Source organism: Zootoca vivipara, chromosome 9, assembly GCF_963506605.1.
Source record: "Zootoca vivipara chromosome 9, rZooViv1.1, whole genome shotgun sequence".
Taxonomy (NCBI): domain Eukaryota; kingdom Metazoa; phylum Chordata; class Lepidosauria; order Squamata; family Lacertidae; genus Zootoca; species Zootoca vivipara.
Window position 1 is genome coordinate 47,930,607 of NC_083284.1, and position 20,496 is coordinate 47,951,102.

The 20,496-nt window shown below is 44.8% G+C and overlaps 2 protein-coding genes across 2 annotated transcripts in view; one reads left to right on the top strand and one right to left on the bottom strand.

Annotated features, from left to right (window-relative positions):
- The window catches only part of GPM6A (glycoprotein M6A), a 198,349-nt gene extending 194,202 nt beyond the window's left edge, over positions 1-4,147 (bottom strand). Inside the window, exon 1 of the mRNA XM_060278716.1 lies at positions 4,002-4,147. Within this exon, the coding sequence (XP_060134699.1) occupies positions 4,002-4,005 (4 nt within the window). The 5' untranslated portion in view covers positions 4,006-4,147. The remainder of the gene's footprint in view (positions 1-4,001) is intronic.
- An 11,329-nt stretch (positions 4,148-15,476) lies between these two features.
- The window catches only part of WDR17 (WD repeat domain 17), a 63,318-nt gene continuing 58,298 nt past the window's right edge, over positions 15,477-20,496 (top strand). The window contains 1 exon segment of the mRNA XM_035111797.2: positions 15,477-20,040. Within this exon segment, the coding sequence (XP_034967688.2) occupies positions 19,975-20,040 (66 nt within the window). The 5' untranslated portion in view covers positions 15,477-19,974.

Genomic DNA, 20,496 nt, shown 5'->3' on the forward strand with positions numbered 1-20,496 from the left:
ATAGAACTGTATGGTTGGAAGGGGCCCCTGAAATGCAGGAATCACAGCTAAAGAATCCCTGACAATTGGCCATCCAACCTATGTTTAAAAACCTGCATCGAAGAAGGGTCTACCACCTTCCAAAGAAACCAGTTCTTCCTAATGTTTAGTCAGAATACTGCACATAAACACACCCGCACAAGTTGAAGGGATTTGTTTTTACAAGTACAAAGGTTAAAGACAGGTCCATATTCTGAAAGCAGAAATGTCAATACATGGTTGAACCTCAAAAAAAATATCCATGCTGTCCCCAACAAGGGTGCCAACCTGAATAAAATATGAGGGGGGACAGGTAAGCCCCACCCAGCATAATTAATCACACGATGCAGCACACACACCATTTGAATGGCAATGCCCATCAACTTGGGTGGGCAGCCCCCTCAAATATTTTATAGGGGGAAGGGACCTCAGCCCCTAGGAGTTGGTTCCCATGCTCCCAAGTACTGCTTGTTCCATTGCCATAATGCTCTTAAAAGGTAAAGGGACCCCTGACCATTAAGTCCAGTTGTGGATGACTCTGGGGTTGCAGCACTCATCTTACTTTACTGCCTGAGGGAGCCGGCATTTGTCCGCAGACAGCTTCCGGGTCATGTGGGCAGTGCACGGAAATGCCATTTACCTTCCCGCCAGAATGGTACATATTTATCTACTTGCACTTTGACATGCTTTCGAACCGCTAGGTGGGCAGGAGCATTAATGTAGCATTAATAAGAGAAGCTGCCTCTAAAGTGGTATATACGGTAGCACTTTTATTGTTCCAATGGTGAGGCCTGCTGCTGGAGGGAAGGTGGGTCATTATTCAAGGGAAGGAAACGGAGTTATGTTTATGAAAGGAAAGGGTTGACATTACTAGGCAAGGGTGGGGAGGAGAACAGAGAATATCAGAAACTGGTATTCTGAACCTTTTCCCAGCATGTCACTACAGCGATTAGTAAAACTAACCATGGATGTGTCTTACACATGATATAACAAACTTCAAATTTCCATATGTTTACAACCACGGACTATGTGTACAGAATGCAGCAACCCAAACATGAAAATGGAGTATTGTTTTTTTTAAAATAAAATAAAATAAAACACCACCCCAAATGTTCCCATTTTGCGGAATCCCTGCCAAGAGGGGAAAGTTGCCAATCCTACTACAAAACACTGGCGGATCATTTATTAGGCAATTCTGGCACATTTGTTCACATTCATCACTGAACTATATAACTTCATAGCGTCGGGAGAATTCTGGCAAAACACCTAATGCCCTTTTATCAATGGTGGAAACCTAGCCTGTACCAACAGACAGCAAAGTTTAAAAAGCTAATTAGATACAACAACCCCTAATGGTCTGAGCCTACACCCACAAACCCACTCAGAAAAGTCTTACTGATTGCCTACACAACTAAATACATTTCGTAGACGGAAGATTTTGGGCTCCTCTCCAAATTTTTGGCACGTGTCTCACATGACACATCTTAAGTCCAAAGCTTGCCTCACACCTTCTGAGTGAACACCTTAAGTAGCCAGGGGTTGTTATGCTGTTCTGTAGTAAACTGTTCTGGGACCTTCTGACAAATGGCAAGATATACATGGCTTACTAAGGGTGTCTTCCTTTTTATTGCACATTCATTATTACTCTTCTTCTCTTCTTCTTCTTATTTGTGCTCATGATGCTGCTGGGGTGGTGGGGCTGCCTTAAGGGTAGGTGAACTCAGTGGGTGGGTGTTTTAAAAAATAAATACTTTTTGCAGTGATCTGCCACTGAGCTGAAGGATGGGCCAAGCTGAGCAAGCAAGCAAGCACATACATACATACATACATACATCCTGCACATACAACTTAGTAACACTGTGAAACTGTAGAGCCACTCAACGTGGGCTTGGGGCAACTGGGACAATTTGCTCCAGGCCTGCTACTAATGATTACTGAATGCCACCTAATATTTTTGGGCAAGGTGCCACCGGAGAGAGATTTTCTGTGGTAGTTACCATAGGAAAATGTGTAGGAGTGGTGTGAGGCCAGGCCTTAAGAGAGGAAGTCTTCCTGAGTGAGTAGTGGTGAAGGCCAGCAGCAGGCCACAACATGGAGACCTGTGAGACTGAGCCCCAGGAAGTCAAAGGAAGTTCTGCCAGATGGGGGTTGGAATCTGGAAGAGGCAGTAAAACCTTATCCCAATTTCCTTATCCCCATGGAATTAATAATAATAATAATAATAATAATAATAATAATAATAATACTGTAATAATAATAATAATAATAATAATAATAATAATTTATACATACATACATACATACATACATACATACATACATACATACATGCCCATCTGGCTGGGTTTCCCCAGCCACTCTGGGCGGCTTCCAACCAAATATTAAAAACAATACAGCATCAACATATCATATGCTGCCCTTCATCACAAGCTCTTAGGGCGGTTCACAGAACATAAGAAAGAACAAAGCACATCTATCCATCTGCAAGAATCTGTGGTCTTTGCATGTAACAACATTTGCATGTGACCCCCAGCATTGTGCACATATGCACGAGTCTTTGCAGAGGGGAGGCAGAAGAGCTCCCAACACCACACCTACTCCGGGCCCCATAACCCTCTGGGTGGCCTTACAATGCTGACCACAGGGGTAAGGTGAACTAAAGGTATGCCTTGCCCTGGACACTCTTTACCCTAGGGCCAGACCAAGACATTTTGACACCTAAGGTGAACCAAAAAATGGCATCGTTGTCATAGTTCCTGGCCCCACCAGTGAAAAAATGCACCGAGAACAAAGCTAGAAAATCAAATCAACCTTATCCAACAGATGAACTGGCAATCAAAAGCCACTGTGGGGAAGGAAGGAAGAAGGGATCCACTTTGAATCATGCCAGGCAGGTGCATAGCCCAGTAGACCCCAGAGTGCAGCCCTTGCCATTTCCTCCCCAGGGGTGGGAAGAGACCAGCAGCACCTTCTAGTCATCAGAGGCCCTGCAGAGGCAGCACTGGAGGAGCTGCAAGGGGGTGGCAGATCTGGCCTCCAAGGAGCATGTCGCAGCCATGAATGCCACATTGGCAGGCAATGTGTTAGAGGCCGGATCTGCTGCCTCTGTGGATCCTGCCACCTGAGGCAATCTTGCCTAGTGGGTGTGTCGGTTCTGCTAGCAGTACCAATCCTGCAATCCTGCATACACATGGAAAAACTTTGGAGTGGTCACACTGCTTATTTCCAGTCAGTGCATACCCAGTAACTTCCCGCAGGAATCCTTTAGCCCTTTAAAGTGTCCTGCTTAGTTTTCGTCGGGTTTTTGTTGTACAGCAATAACGTGGTGGAATTGGGGAAGCCTTGCAAAACCAACTAAAGCGTAACAAAGCCACTGTTATTGTGCCAGGGGCTATGTTGCCGAATATAGCGAAAGACCACCCTGAGCTAGTAAACAAGTAAACCCCAAGTAAACAAAACAAGCAGAAGGCGGGGCTTTGGTAGCATGAGCAGCTGTAAGGGGGGGGGGGGAGACTCGTTGGTTGTTGTTTTGCCAGGAGAGCTTCTAGGGTCTCTGAAGCGGAGCGAGCTGCTCCTGCCCAAATCCTCCCCTTTTCTTTTACTTCTACAACTTCGAGGGACGTGACTAACCCCCGTCCTCCATTTCACGGCGGGTCTCCTTAAATGCAACCTTCTTTCGAGCCTTTTAACCTCGCAGCCCATAGACAACCAGTTACAGAAATAACGTCTCCTGGAGAGAAAAAAACACCTCCCCACCCTCACGCCTCTCCCCTGCCCCGGTCGTGGGGGGAAAGACAGGACGGGGGGTCGCTCGTCGCTGCAGCCGACTCTGTCCCGCTTCAAGCGAGGCGCCAGGAAGCAACGCCACTGCTCTGAGGGCGGGAAGTTGCCAACTCCCGTCGAAGTTTCCCCGGAGCCCCAACTTCGCGCGTCTCTCCGCCACGAGGGCTCTTCCTTCCTCCCCTCCGCCCGGACTAACTCACCCATGTCGCCTCTCTCGGCTCCACGCGGCCGCCCAAACCAAGGCGCGGATCCCCCTGGAGCGCAGCAGCAGCAGCAGCAGCAGCTCCCACAGCGACCCTCTGGCACTCTCCCCGAGAGGAGCCGCCGCCTCGCCAGCAGCCCCCACCCCCAGTCCCTCGCCCCGGCGGCGTCAGCGGAGCGGAGGCGGGTCCCCAAGCCCCGCCCCAAGCCCACCTGCCTAGTCCCACGGCCGCCGGGAGGGTCGCTCAAGCGGAGCCCCCGCCTCAGTTAAGGAACTGCCGCCCAACTTCTCTCAGTTGGGCGGGAGAGCAGCAGGACAGCGGACGCGCTGCTGAGGCGCTTCTTCGCCTTTGTCGCCCGGGCTAGAGTAGCCAGCGCAGGCAGGCTGCTTTTGGGGTCCCCACACAGCCGAGGGTCGAGCTGTGCAAGGAGTTAAGGAAGGCTGGGGGGGAGCATGCTGAGCGCGGCCCCCCTTTTTTGGAAGGGGAACTGGGGAAGCATCGTCAGCGACGGCTGCTGCTGCTGGTAAGAAGACGTGGTGGACCAGCGGAGAGCAAACTTTCCTTGCTTCCCATGCTCGGCAGCAGAGCCTGGAAAAAGAAGTAGAGAGAGGAGGACTCTCCAACCAAGAAGCCCCCTGGGAGAAACGCTGAGGCACCCTGCAGCATTTCACCCGTTGAGCCAACGTTCCCCAGCCTGGTGCCCACCAGGTGCGTTGGACTACAACTCCTAGCAGCCCCAGCCGTCGTGGCCAATGATGAGGAAGGTTGGAGATACAGTTCAACACATCTGGAGGGTACCAGGTGGGGGGAGGCAGTTCTAAGCTTGGGGGGGGGGTCTGTAATCAAGCAAGAAAAGGGGGTGACTGCAGCTCCTAACTCCTCTCTCTTGCTGACTGTCTCTAGGCACCGAGGGTGGAGGGCAAGGACTATATCCAAGTTGCAACCACCTCTGTGGGCTTGTTTGCTTTCTCTCTCTCTCTCTCTCTCTCTCTCTCTCTCTCTCTCTCTCTCTCTCTCTCTCTCTCTCTCTCTCTCTCTGAGAGGTACTGTATATAACAAGAGTCAGCAGACCTTGTGGGGGGCCATACTATATTTTTTTGGGGGGTGAACATGACCCATTCTACTCATGTAAAAAGGGATGTGGGTGGTGTTGTGGTCTAAACCACAGAGCCTAGGGCTTGCCGATCAGGTGGTCAGCGGTTGGAATCCCCGTGGCGGGGTGAGCTCCCGTTGCTCGGTCCCAGCTCCTGCCCACCTAGCAGTTTGAAAGCACGTCAAAGTGCAAGTAGATAAATAGGTACCACTCCGGCGTGAAGGTAAATGGCATTTCCATGCACTGCTCTGGTTCACCAGAAGTGGCTTAGTCATGCTGGCCACATGACCCGGAAGCTGTCTGCAGACAAACGCCGGCTCCCTCGACCTATAGAGCGAGATGAGCGCTGCAACCCCAGAGTCGCCAGGGGTACCTTTACTTTTACCTTTACTCATGTAAAAACACGCTGATTCCTGGACTGTTTGTAGATTTAGAAGGTGATTGGGCCAGATCTGGCCCCCGGGCCTTTGTTTGCCTACCCATGGTATATAAGGTTGATGCTAGACCTAGAAGGTCACCTCACCACCTGCATTCAGCCTAGTGAAACACACCTGCCCTGCTCTCCAGAGGCAATGTGTGAGGGAGGGAAGGCAGTGGGTTCATTGGACCCAATCCCCATCCCCATGCCACCTACAGGTAAACAAATGAGTGCTTTAATTGGCAGCTCCTTCCATGACTAGCCCACTGCACCACCAAGGCAGAGGGGACTGCTCGCAATTCTGCTCACAATACTCCAGCCAGCTCCATGGGCCCAATCCTTCTTGCTGTGGTACCCAACAGGGGTGCGCAATAGTGGAGGTAAGATCACTGGCCTACCTTAAGGACATTTAATGAGGTGATCTCCCACTTTTACCACCTCAGTGAAAACTCAAAACTGTAGAGAGATGGCTGAGCAAGTGAAGAGGTAGAGTTTAGATGATGATGATGATTTGCTTTCCTTTTTTTAGAAAAGTCCTATACTGCTCCTAATTCTTAATCAAAACTACAACTAGTGTGGATTCAAATATGAGGTTTTTTTCTCACGGCATAGTCCTTGCTGTGCTTCGTAGTATAATCTAAAAGAATGTTGCCCAGCACAGGAACTCTGGGCTCTTCCCACTTTCAGCAAGATGCAAAAAGCTTTATGAAAATGTAGCAGACTCAGATTTAGTGGGAAGTTGGACCTGTTTAGAAAACAGATGAATGGGGAATCCCCCTGTAAAGGGGCATATAAGGCAGGTGGAAACTATTACTATATCTCCTGTAAATCTGGGCAATAAGTGACAGCATTATTAGTACTCTCACTAATAACCTGTACTCAAAATTGGTTACATTTTTTAAAAATTAAATATATACAAATGACTAAATTAAATTTCAGTACCACTCCATTTTTATTTCCTCTTCTCTAGGAGATCCACTTATTGGTCAAAGCTTTCTGGTCACAACTTTTGCCTAGCATATCCCTGTCTATACCTTTCCCTGCTTATTACAATATGTATCCTAAACCAGGCATGTCCAATAGGTAGATCACTGGACATCTGTGGTAGATCACTGGCTCTCCCCAAAGCAGCTCAGCAACTTTGGCTCCCCTAAAAAGCTCTACATCTTTGCTCTGAAGCCCCCAAAACAGGCCTTTACTTCTTAAAAAAACGCTCAACTTTAACCCGAACCCTCCAAAACATGGATGGCTTTCCTTCCTAAAAAAAAGCTCAACAACCTCAACCTGAACCCCCCCCCCCCCACTGTGAGTAGATCGCAGTCTCTTGGAGGATGGCCACCCCTGTCCCTGTCCTAAGCTAAAGCAAAGTACAGTCATACCTTGGTTTTCAAACAGCTTAGTTCTCGAACATTTTGACTCCCAAACACTGCAAACCCAGAAGTGACTGTTCCAGTTTGGAAGCCAAATATCCGACGGTGCTTCCGCAGCTTCTAATTGGCTGCAGGAGCTTCCTGCAGCCAATCAGAAGCTGCACTTTGGTTTTCAAACATTTTGGAATTCGAACGGACTTCCAGAATGGATTCCGTTCGACTTCCAAGGTACAACTGTATAAATAAGAGCAGGGAACTATGAGTCTCTATATATTGTTGGACAGCAACTGCCATTAGCCGCAGCCAACATGGCCAATAGTAAGGAATGGTGGGAGATGGAGTCCAGCAATATCTGGAACATCACCAATTCCCCATCCTGTCTATATATTTATATAATATCAAAAGCCTTTTACAAAACATTAGCACTGTTGCCATTCTTATTACTGCAACACAAGGCTGAGAGGAATGATGCAGGCTCCAATTCCCAGATGGTAGATAAACAAGAACTGGCCCTAGAGATAAGTCTTTGTACCTGCAAGTTTTGCTAATTAAAGCCAAGATTAGCTTTGATGGCATAGAACTAGGGGAAAGGGTTAAATCCCATACTTCACAGATCTGCTTTAGGTCCCTTGAAGCTGCTTTTTGTAAGGAAAAGGATGTCAAGAGTTCCATTCACAGAACTTCCATGTCACATCTAATTTGACTATAATGTCTGTTATGCTACCCAGGAGACAGTAGCAACTGAAAAGAAAGATTTGCCTAACTACATCTGAACACTGTGAATCCCACCCCTACCCAACACCCACACCCACACCTTAAGCTTCTATTGGCTGATACCAGTAGTCTAAAGTCAAAAATAATTTTGGCTGCTTTTTGTACACTGAACATAAAATCATGGCTCTTTATTAACTGAGTATAGAAAGCCCAAGAAACACTAGTAAGCATACAATAGGGTTGCCAACTAAACAAAAGCCAATAAGTAAAAGCCAGGCCTGTTCTTGATCCTTTCATAGCAGCCTGAAGATTTTCACAGCATGGAGGTAACATCCTCCATTGCAACTTTAGAGAGTGCTCAAAACATCGAGAACTCTACTCAGAAAGTTGCCTAACAGTGGCTTTATAGATCTGTCTCTTAGCTTAGACCTCTTAGCAATTATCTGTTTTCTATGCATTGTCCAAAGCCTGCCTTTCTCTCTCAATAAGGTTACATCACATAATATTTTTGTTGTTAATTTATACTACTGTTGCAAGGTTATTCACACTGCAAAAAACATCCATCTTATAACATTATTTTGATATGATCCCACCTACCTGAAACTATGTGTGTGCATATAAATTCAGACAATGTGTCCATATGCTGGTGGGAAAGGAAAGAAAGCGACCTCTGCTGACTAAGTAGTGCTGCTGATTATATTTCTTCCTCCTGTTTTCATTTAAGTAAGCTGTCCAGGAAAAAGAAGCCAAAACTTTCTAGGAAATGCTATTGCACACTACTACTGAGTTCAGAACAGGAAATGACTGCAAATAGATTAGGAGCACCATAAAGATAGAACTGCATGGATAATGTACTTCCCCCCAATGGGAAGATTATCCTGCATACCACTGCTAGAAGCAACTGACAAGGTGAGGTATATGAAAATTATGGAGGGGGTGAGAAATGATATCACATTTTTTAACATGGCTGCAATCCTGAACATCAAATAGTGACATCTAAGCACAGGATTGCATTAAAAGTATCATTTCTACAGTCAAATAATAATAATAATAATAATAATAATAATAATAATAATAATAATGATGATGATGATGATGTATAGATTATACATACAATGTAAATTCCTCTTCAACTTTTGTAACATAAAAAATCTGTCCAAGTAGGCCTTTCTGAAAATCTAGTAGAGATCATGGCAGTAGAATCTAAACATACTTGCTCAGAATGCACAATGTTAAACTCTTGCTTCTTCTGAAAAGCACTGCTTTGCTCATTTAAAAGTAGAGTAGTTATGTTCCAGAGAAGCAGAATATATTCTAAACTCTTCAGTGTGCTGAAAGTAGTAAAATGAAAGCAAAACACACAGTTTCTGTTGATATAGTTGCAGTTTGGGTCCTGACCTTGGAAGCTTCTAGTTCAAATCTCTGTTGAGATATCAACTCATCAGCTAGCGTTTGGCACAAGTCATTGTGTCTTCTTAGCTCATTATCCATCTTTAACAGACACATAATGCTGCGGGTCTACTTTACAGGAATGTTGTAAGGACTACTAAAATAAACTGTATGAAGTCAAAAATACCACATGATATTCATCATGGCTAAAATATATGTGTTATAAGGGGTTTTTTTTGGGGGGGGGTGTTCCAAGGATCCCCTAAACTCATGATTGCTAGATCCTCCCCATAATTCCTGGATTTAATAAAAGTTAGAATTAACCAATGCTTGGAGGGTTAAACTGAAAGTTAGACTTTAAAGAGCTGGATTCAGCTTTCCCTGTCCAGGAAACAACCTGGGAGAGGAACCATCAAGGGGAACAAAGCTAATAATGGCCGAGTCATCAAGAAAACCATTAGGAAGGTGATGATTATGCCAAAGAAAGAGGGTGCTGGTGGGGTCTTCCTCCAGCTGTGTGTTATTGGGCAGAAGCAAAAGGGTTTAAAGCAGGAGTCTGCAAGGTTTATCTCGCCTGGGCTGGTTCACTCCAGCAGAGATCCCTCCATGGGCCAATCGCTCGCCCGCGATTTCCGGCATCTGCATCTGCACAGATGCAATTTTAGGCGTCTGGATCGGCGCAGACGTGATTTTCAGCGCTGAGGAAGCGAGTCGCCGCACCGCGCCAGAACTCGCCAAGTGGGTGGCTCAGTTCGGGGGCGGCTTGTGGGCTGGTTAAAGGATCCCTGTGGGCTGCTTGTGGCCCATGGGTCTTAGGTTGCCGACCCCTGGTTTAAAGGGTGTAGGATTTTAGTTAGGACAGAAGGCTGTATGTCTGTTTTATTTTGCACAGAGGTCAGATACAATGTTTGGGGAATCTCTTGGAATCTGAGGCTTTAACAATAAAAGGAAGAGGACCCTATTGGGATGTGAATGCTCTGAACTCTCTCCATCTAGCCTCAGGCTGTATATATGTGTAAATAAACCATATTTCACAAAGACACCACAGTCTCCGCTATTCCTAATTGTGCAAAAGGAAGCACAGACCCTAGTAAGTTCACCTGCCTGGCACCCCTGGAATCTTGCACCACTCAGGGGTTGGGGTGGCGTGTAATATATTTTTCCTCACTGAATTTTGTGGGACTTGCTTCTGATCATTGTTTATTTTCTTTCATTTATACCTCGTCTTCCTTCCCTCGTGGAATCCAAGGCACACAGTGTATATTGAAAATTCACTGCAAATCAGCACACAGCAGGGGAGAAGGCCAGGTGAAAATGTTATTCCTTCATGGGCTTCTTTTCCTTTTTGACTTGCAAGCAGGTTTAACATTTTTGTTTTATGGGAAGCATTCAGAAATAAGACTTTCACCTGCAGTCTGATGATGTACTATCCAGAAAGCTGTCATCTGATCACATGACCTCCTAAATAAATAAATAAATCCTAGGTGCTATGTAGTGCTGATCAACCCTCTGACAACTCTGCAAGATGCACCAGTGGGCTATGTCCTGCTGCCTACTTGGCTGCAGTCCAGACCAGCCCATTCAGGCAGCGGGGATGGAAATTCCAGCCTAGCTGTGTGTGGTCTCAAAGAACAGCAACCACCATACCACATGCTGCGATGACCGCTCAGCGACCGCATCTGGAGGAAAGAGAGGGGGAAAGTAAAACAGAGTGAAGGGAAAGCACTAAAAAGGGAAACAGTTCTGCAGAGTCACTGATCGTGGGGTGAGCTCCTTTACACAAGGTTTCTTTCCTGAGGGAGGGAGAGATGTAGCAGTGGCACTACACTGCTGCATAAGCTCACAGGCTAGAAAGACAGTCTCGTGGGGAAAAAAGAGGAGGGAGGAATCCTGAAACAAAAGTGGAAGCACCATAAGATGGTTTCACTTGGAAGAATGGAGCAAAGGAGAGAAGTGGGTTTGAATGTGGTGAAAATGTTCCCAACAAGGGAGGGTGGGCCATGCACGTGTAGCATCTTTGGCAAAGTTGTTGAGCTTCTTTTAGTTTTGGCCAAAGTTGTTGAGGGTTTTTTGGCAAAATTGCAGGGGGGATATGCCATTTTTGAGCTATTTTTATGGAAAATTGGCAGCAATGGCACAGCCAACATATGTTCAGATTTCCCCCGATATTTTTGCCAATTTCCACACAGACACTGCTGTCGACTGCAGTATTCTGTATATGTCTGGGAAATTCCGGACGTATGGCAACCCTAAATTAAATCAATACCCCCTCCCCAATCAAACTATGATCTGGAAGTACGGTAAAAGCTTTTGCAGGCATCTGATGAGTGTCTACTGCATTATTAACTCCCACCAGAGGTCACTCAAATCATAGGCTTGAAATCATAATTCAGTATATTGCTTTGATAACATTTTGCTCACATTGATTCATATCATCTTTCCTAATAATTCATATTGTGCCATCAGTTCAAACAAGTTTCAATCAGTGGGAATGGGAACTGTGTAGTTCTGCAGAGCTCACAGACCCAAGAGGAATAGCTCATCGCAGATCCATTGCCACAAACAGAGCATTTCATCTCACTTCTGAGCACAGTGTTTCCAATGGAATAAATTCGCACAGCACTGAGTCATCAAGAGGCGAAGAAAAACAAACGGAATGATTATCATTTTATTACACTGGTATACGTCTTTCATTCATCCGAAGATCTCAGGGTGGCTCACAGTATAAAAACGCAATATATAAAAAACAAAAGTATGTAATAAAACAAGAACAAAAACCACAGAACGAATAACACCCCCCCAAAAAAAATTAAAAGGGGTATAAGATGTTAATCAACCAAAGGCCTGGTTGAATGTTTTCAACTGGCTACTTGGGGGAGAGCATTCCACAAATCTGATAGCAGCTTAAAGGCTAAAAAATAAATAAAAAATAGGGCACAACCTTTCATGGAATAGGGTCCATTTCCTCAGATGCGTGGTATATTTATTACTATTTTATTTATGCACGCATTTTTTCAAAATTCCCTTTCCTGACGATAGTTGCCTCCCCCATAAAACCTCGCAGCAGAAGAAAGAGGTGGGGGTTACAAATAAAAAAATGAGGCATGCAAGAAAAAGTGAGCGTAGACAAAAGGTAAAAGTGGGGGGAAAGCAAGACCCACCTTCCAAGGAAAGGCCGCCCGTGATACTGTTTGTGGGCTGAGCCTTTCCCCTCTCACCCGCCCCGTTGCCTTGCATAGCTGCCAAGTTATCCCTTTTTTACAGGGATTTTCCCTTATGCTGAATAGGCTTCCTCGCGAGAAAAGCAAAAACTTGGCAGCTATGTTGCCTTGGCAACCCGCCCCCCCCCACCGCTGCCGCGATGTCCATCACGAGAACGCCCCGCCCCTCCATCGAGCAGCCAGCAATCCGCGCGAAGCGAAGGGGGCGGGCCCAGCCAGTTGCCAAGGCAACGAGGTTGGCCTCCTGCCGTCGGCGGCGGCTTCTTTTCCTCCGCGTCCTCGCCGCGCTGCGCCTTTCTCGGAGCTGTCAGCGCGCGCGGAGTGCGCGTGCGTGGTCGTGCGTGCGCGTGTGTGCGGGCAAGTCCAGTAGCGCCCGTCAGCGCCTCGCCACGGGCAGGTAGGCAGCAGGAGTAGGACGGGCAACAGCGAGCGGAGCCGAGAGCGGGTTGGTGTGGCGAGGAGGCCAACCTGCAGCCCTTGATGCAAGCAGGTTGTCTGTCCCCCAGGTGGAAAGTCTGGGGAAGCGGGCGGGAAAGGGGGAGGAAACTGAGGGGTGACATGGCTGTTGTCGTGCAGCCTGGGAGCCCTTGCAGCCACGTTGCTGGAGTCCTGCCTGTGCCAATGCTGGCCTGGCCGCCTTTCGCATTGGGCTCTACATTTATCTTCTTACTTGGCTTGTGGTCCTAATTCCAAACCTCCACGCTCTTCTCTCCTGCTCATGATATTCATCTGTAGCGCTTGTGCTTCCTTTCGTTTTTAGCTTGCTCTCCCCCCCCCCCCCCCCAATCCAAAAGGAGAGGGTGTGTTTAACTTTTTTCTTTTTAAAGGAGGGGGGATTAGAATACTTTACAGTTCCATGTTTTGTGATCTGGGTGCACGTGGGAAGTGGCACTTTTTTCAGGCAGTAATAACAGAAGTGTTTTGATTTTTGTTTTGCGTGTGTGCATTCGGGGTTTTTGACAGTGTGCCATCACTTAAAAAACAACAACTTGTTGCATGCAGATTTGAAGGAAGAGTGTATACAGTTTTTTGTATAAAAGGGCAGGCATAGTGCTGCAATGCTTTCCCTGCTTTGTACATGTCTACAGTATTCAGAGGTGTAGCTGTGTTAGGTTGTGGTGGAAAAAACAAATTGTCTTAGGTTGACTTCCTTGGACATGGGCTTCCTTGGACTAGAGCCATCAGATGTAGGCTCCCATCCAGGAGACGGCATACTGCAATAAATCTATTATTCTTTAAGATGTCGCATCTACAACATTCAGTGGTTGAAATGGGAGAGATCCTGGACAATAGATAGCAACAATAGAGTAAGGCAAGCACTCAAATAGATCACAGAACACAGAGTCAACAACTATCCCCACCCCCATTCAGTTGCATGATGAAATGTGAAGTCGGTGTGAAGTGATCTCTCTATGGAACTGGGTTGTTTTAAAGACAAAAACATGGTGGCATCAAACTTCTGTGCTTTTGAAAACCTGAAAATCCCTTGCTTGCTTAATGATGGCACTGGGGGTTGGCAATGTACCAGATCCCTTTGAATAATCCATTTATCTAGTGATATCTGCCCACAGTGTCCGTTTGATTTCATGGAGAATTAAAATGCAAAATGTTTAAACATGTGGCTTACAATGAGATCAGAAAAATAAATAGGAAGGTGGAAGAAGTATGTGCAGTGTGAGTAATGATTACTTGTGTACAGATATACACATCCACAGGAGCTCCTGCTGCCCCACAACTGGCCCAGTTGGCTCTGCTCATTCTTACCTTTGCTCCTCTATCAAACTGAACACTGGTTTCTTCTCTCTTCATCTTTTCCACTCCAATATTTTGGGCAGCTTTTGACTTAAAATGGTTTTAGGCATATGACATGTTCCTCTACTTAAATGGAGATTTGGTGCCTTTTCTAAAAAGCGAGTTTATTATTACGGTATTATTTTTAAACTTGAAAGTGGTTGTTGTTGTTGTGTGTGTTTTTTAAAATAATAATCACAAGAGCCAGCCAACAAGCATGCCGCTCAGCCAGCTTCTTGAAGGAGGACTCATAGCTGTTGTTGTTTAGTCGTGCCCAATTCTTCGTGACCTCATGGACCAGAGCACGCCAGGCACTCCTGTCTTCCGCTGCCTCCTGCAGTTTGGTCAGACTCATGTTGGTAGCTTCGAGAACACTGTCCAACCATCTCATCCTCTGTCATCCCCTTCTCCTTGTGCCCTCAATCTTTCCCAACATCTTTTCCAGGGAGTCTTCTCTTCTCATGAGGTGACTCATAGCTAGGCTCTATGAAAAAGGTACATCTTTGTGATTGTGGATCCCCAGTGAGTTCCCGACTCAAGCTATGTACATTGTGCATCAAGTGCCTTTGCAAAGGACCATTAAAAACTTGTGGAAGTGCTAACTAGGAAGAGAGTTTATTTGTAGCCTCATGGTCAACTGCATTCTGACACTGCTTATAATCTGTTTAGCAACTGCCTCAGAAGTACAGGTGACTAACAATCCACATGCTAAACTTTCATGCAGCACACTATGTGGTAATCTACAGGGTTAGAACTGATGTACTGTATATGTGCAGCAGAACTGAATAATTCAGTCCAGGAAAAATAGTGCTACATTGGACTGTAGCTGAGGAAACATGCTCCAGTGTTCCCTTTCTTTTTTAAAAAAGAAAAAACTTCTTGCAGATCCCCCCCCCCAGCACACCAGAGGAATATTCTGTTGGAATTCACTAGCCAACCATTTTATAAGATTGACCATAAGGGTTAAGAAGCCTTTTTTGTTACTCAGCAATTGTCCAGTGAGCCTTCCTGCTGTGTTTTGATTCCAATTATATCAATTTCCCCTTCAACTGTTTGTTTCTCAGTTTTACTAAATAAACTTGAGAGAACTAATAACAGAACAGTATTTCTATAGGAAGCAATAACGCTTTCCAGTGGGATACTTGGGCTGTCCTTGGGTTGGTTCTTGATGTTTGCTTCAGCTACAGAAACTCCTGCATTACCAGCAATTGACATGATTTCATTATGCTGTATCTAATATGGTATTATGGTATTTTGCTGAGGCTCCAATACTTTGGCCACCTCATGAGAAGAGAAGACTCCCTGGAAAAGACCCTGATGTTGGGAAAGATTGAGGGCACAAGGAGAAGGGGACGACAGAGGATGAGATGGTTGGACAGTGTTCTCGAGGCTACGAACATGAGTTTGACTAAACTGCGGGAGGCAGTGGAAGACAGGAGTGCCTGGCGTGCTCTGGTCCATGGGGTCACAACGAGTCGGACATGACTAAATGACTAAACAACAACAACAACAACAACAACATTTTGGTTATAGCAATAAAGACAATGACTAGACTGAATGCCTGCAGAGAATCTAAACAGGAATGGTTATATTTATGTATTCCTATCCTTGAAACATCACAGCTTCTTTGAAAACATTTCCACAAAACTCACCTTCCTTTCAGCTTGTTTATAAACTATCCTTCTCCTATCTAGTGCTCTCCAGATGGTTTGAACTGCAACTCCCATCAGCTCCAACTAGGACAGTTGTGCCTCATGTTGGATTTCATGGCTCTAGTAGCCCAATTTTTGAACTTATGGGGAGGGTTTTCCCCCCTCCCCCTGCTTTGTGTAGCATTTTGCTTTATTAAGAGATCTGGAGAGTACAAAAGCTTTCTGTAGTTTTGTGACATTTTGGCCAGTACTGTAAAGGTATTACTGAAATAAAGTTTCAGTTAGCTTCATATGGACATAGACTTCTTTTAACTCCTTGTATAAGGTGCTAAAATGATTTCTGTAGCAGCAGCTTCAATTTCAGATTCTGAAGTTCTGCTTACTCTGTTAAGCTCCAGGGTGCTCCTTAACACTCTTTCAGCTCTCTCCCCTGGGCCATCGTTTATATACTTGTGAGTTCTCGCACCCTAGTCCCAGTGGACTGCTGCCACATAACAACACTTAACTTGTTAAGCAGATTAAGCAAAACTTTTCAATAAGTATGGTATAGTGGCACCTTGATTCTGAAATGCCTTAGTACTCAAAGAACTTGGAACCCAACCACTGCAGACCCAGAAGTAAGTGTTTGTGAACTTTTTTCGAAAGCCAATCGTGCTCCGTTTTGAGTGCCGTTTTGAGTGCCACACTTCTGTTTTGAGTGTTACGCTGAGGTCTTTAGTTTTTGCTATTTATTTTGCATTTTTGTTTTTGCGGCTTTTTTTGTTTTGTTTTTGTGACTGGAACCCAGTTAGCTACTGATTGATTGATTGTATGACTGCAGTACATTGTTTATTGCAGGCATAGGCAACCTCAGCCCTCCAGATGTTTTGGGACTACAACTCCCATGATCCCTAGCTAACAGGACCAGTGGTCAGGGATGATGGGAATTATAGTCCAAAACATCTGGAGGGCCGAGGTGGTCTATGCCTGATTTATTGCTTTCATTTTATGGATCAGTGGTCTTGTTAGATAGTAAAACTCATGTTAAATTTCTGTTTTAGGGGTTGTTTTTAAAAGTCTGGAACGGATCAATCCATTTTGCATTACATTCTGTGGGAAAGAGTGCCTTGGTTTTGGAACACTTTGGTTTTGGAACGGACTTCCGGAACGGATTAAGTTTGAGAACCAAGGTGCCACTGTATATGGTTTAGGGGAAGTTTATGCATGCATCTTCTGAAACCTGGACTTTAGAAATCTAAAAAGAAACTTGTTTGAATGTTTAAAACTTGTGTGTAATAATGTTACATTGTCTTCACTTTATATGCAGGCCTGAATCCAGGGTATGATTCTGCAGAGTACATTGTGTTCTTATTGTCTTTTGGTTTTAATTGGAGGCTATGTGGTTAGTGCCATGTAGAACCATAGACTTTTAAGCAAGGGTTTCTGGGGTCTGGGCTGGCTCAGTCACCCTGGTGACACTAATCACAGAATTAAGTAGTAATGCATTGGATAGGATTTGTGTTTATATCTCCTTTGAAGACTCCTGGGATTACTTTCAAAAGCTGGTCTAAATTTAGATCTTGGTTATAAGTTTAATATTGTTCGATTACGTTTTGTTTTAAATAAACGGCAAGCTCTAATTTCATATATTGGAAAAAATGACCAAGACTTTCTTGTTGGAGGGAAGAAGCAATTTAGAAGTATATTAAGCAGAAAGCCTGTGGTAGATCAATAAATATTGAAAGCATTAATATAAATTCACTTTGATTTACTACTTCAGATATGTATGCAAGAGGGACACGGGTGTGCTGTGGTCTAAACCACTGAACCTCTTGGGCTTAGACCACAGCGCACCCACGTCCCTCTTGCATACCTGATATGGCTTATCTGAAGTATACCAGTGCAAGTAGATAAATTGCACCCTCTTGCATACATGATATGGCTTATCTGAAGCATACCAGTGCAAGTAGATAAATAGGTACCGCTGCGGCAGGAAGGTATACGACATTTCCATACGCTCTGGCTTCTGTCATGGTGTTCTATTGCACCAGAAGTGGTTTAGTCATGCTGCCCACATGACCCGGAAAGCTGTCTGTGGACAAACGCCTGCTCCCTCGACCTGAAGCAATATGAACGTTGCACCCCATAGTTGCCTTTTACTGGACTTAACTGTCCAGGGGTCCTTTACCTTTGTACCTTATCATGTATGCACCTTATAAGATCGACTGAGATTGAATTTGGGGTGAGGGTAGAGTTGCTCTTTTACAGTGCAATAGTATGCATGTCTATTTAAAAGTGATCCCCATCGAAATCAGGGGTATAGGATTGCAGCATAAGTAAGTTGCCAATCTTGCCGCCTTGGGCAAGGGTCTGTAGACTATATCCAGGCACTCTTGGAGGAAACTGATTTTCTGGATCCATTTCAATCCGGGTTTAGACCCAGTTTTGGCATAGAAACTGCTTTGGTTGCCCTGTATAATGACTTGTGTCAGGAGAGAATCAGGGGAAATGTGTCCCTGATAATTCTCCTTGAACTCACAGGAGCTTTCAGTACCATCCTCCTGGAGCACCTGTCCGAGTTGGGGGTGGGTGGCACTGCTTTGTTGTGGTTAGTCTTTTACAGCAGCGTTTCTCAACCGCTGTTCCGCGGCACACTAGTGTGCCGCGAGACGTTGGCTGGTGTGCCGCGACGTGCGGCGACGAGAAGGGCGATTTGCATTGTCACGTGCCTGGCGGCCGCCAATATACAGCACTGACCTGCCGGAAAGGAAGCCGGCCGGGTCACGATGCGGGGCGAGCGCAGCTCTCAACAGCCACCACCACGGGAGGGTGGTTTTTAGACAAACTTAAAGAAGCTGGCTGGATGAGCTCAACCTGAAACTTGCTGAGCAAAGGATTGTGCTGGCAGAGAAATCAGCGGCTTGTGAAGCCTTATTACAGGAGATTGCAACCAACACAGCAATTGGCAAGTGTTTCTTACAGTCATAATTATATAGTCAATATAGGGCGGCACAGAGTTAAATTTTTTGACTTTTTTAATGGTGGTGTGCCTCGTGATTTTTTTCATGGAACAAGTGTGCCTTGGCCCAAAAAAGGTTGAGAAACACTGTTTTACAGAGGCTAATGCTTGGGGACTGCTCTTCAGGCCTGTGGAGTCTTCAGTGTGGGGTCCCTCAGGGTTCAGTTTCATCCCTTATGCTATTTAACATCTACATGAAACCGCCGAGTGGGGTCATCTGGAGCTTTTGCAGTACGTTGTCAGCAATATGCTGATGACACACAGTTCTGCTTCCAGTCTTGGAATTAGTCTCTTATTTTTTTTTCACTTTTAGTTGAGTGGGCATTTGAAGGGGAAGATTAAGCTTCCTTCTCACACCTGTCTGCTCTTTTATTTTAATTTTTTTTAAAAAATGCCCACATGCTTCCAAGGAAATATGCAGTTGAAACCATCACAATGATGCAAATTTCAAAGAACTTATGGTTGCTTGCATGTCACCATTCCGAAATATAAGAAAAGAAATGCAATGTTGGGCATCCATTGATCTTCGCTCGATCACTGGCCCCGATGTTACAGAGTCCTGACTGGCTTCAACTGGAAGTTGGACATTTAGCGTCACCTATCCCATGCTCTGGAAGACTATTCCAGCAAAGATTTGGCAGGCATCTTTGCTTTTAACTTTCAGGCATCTCTTCAAGACATTCTTTGTGCCCACAAACCTTTGCAGCTGTTTTTTTTGTGTGTGCGGGGGTGTCTTTCACCAGTCACCTTAATGATTATATGCGTTTTAAATTTCATTTCATTTTTAAAAATGGTATTCTGTGTTTTAGCAGTGTACACCAGCTTGATATTTTTTGATATGGTAATATGGAAATACTTCTATAAATAAATATGGGCCACTGAATTGATTGCACAGTGTTCATTGAGATTTAATTCCAATCACACCATCACTGCATTAGTGCTTAGGCTGCAGTCTTATGCATACTAACTTGGGATGGGAGTGAATCCCATTGAACTAAGAGAGACAGTCTATGTTGTTTTCTATAGCCCGAAACATTAATAAACTTCAATATATAGTAATGGTTTTGTGTGTCCCCTGCCCAACCCTGAATTGTTCTCCTTTCCTTGTTTGGATCTCATACCATATATGGATCTTATTTGTGCTTGGATCTTTTAAAAATGTTTTCCATGAAATAGTCATAGTCAAACTTGCTTTTATAGATGAGTTGATTTCACAGAGCATTGGGCTCATCTCTGTGTAGTCTCAGCAATTTTCACACAGAATCCATATTGCCTTAGCATTATTCAAGGGCTTAGTTACCATATCCTACATTTCAAACATACAATGGCTTGGATGAGTTGTATTTCGTATTGGTTTGATGAAGACGATTGGTATGATGGACAGCAAAGAGTAAGATACCTTCTTTTCTAGAAATAACTGCTTTGTATTTAATCTCACTGAATCTTTCTGCAATGTATTGCCTGTTATTTATAGCATTTCTACTTTGCACTGCAGTGCAGTGATTAGATCAGAAATATTTATTTGATGGGTGAAATTTAAATTAATCATGTTTGGAGCTAAAGGTAAGCTGTCAGTTTTCAAACAGTGGAATCTGTCTGGGGCTCCGTGCTTAAAATACAATATACTGCAAAATCTTTATTTTACTGAATTGGAAGAAATTGATGCAAAAGCTATGAAGGTGGGAAATAATTAAGAAGCGATTGATAGATATTAAGGCAGTGTTACTAAATGCAGCATAGAATTTTACTCAGTGTTTTTTGAAGGCTGATGTAGGCATTAACAGTATTTTGCAATAAGAAACAGGGTTGCTATGGTGATATTTGTACGATGTTTGGGGGGATTTTA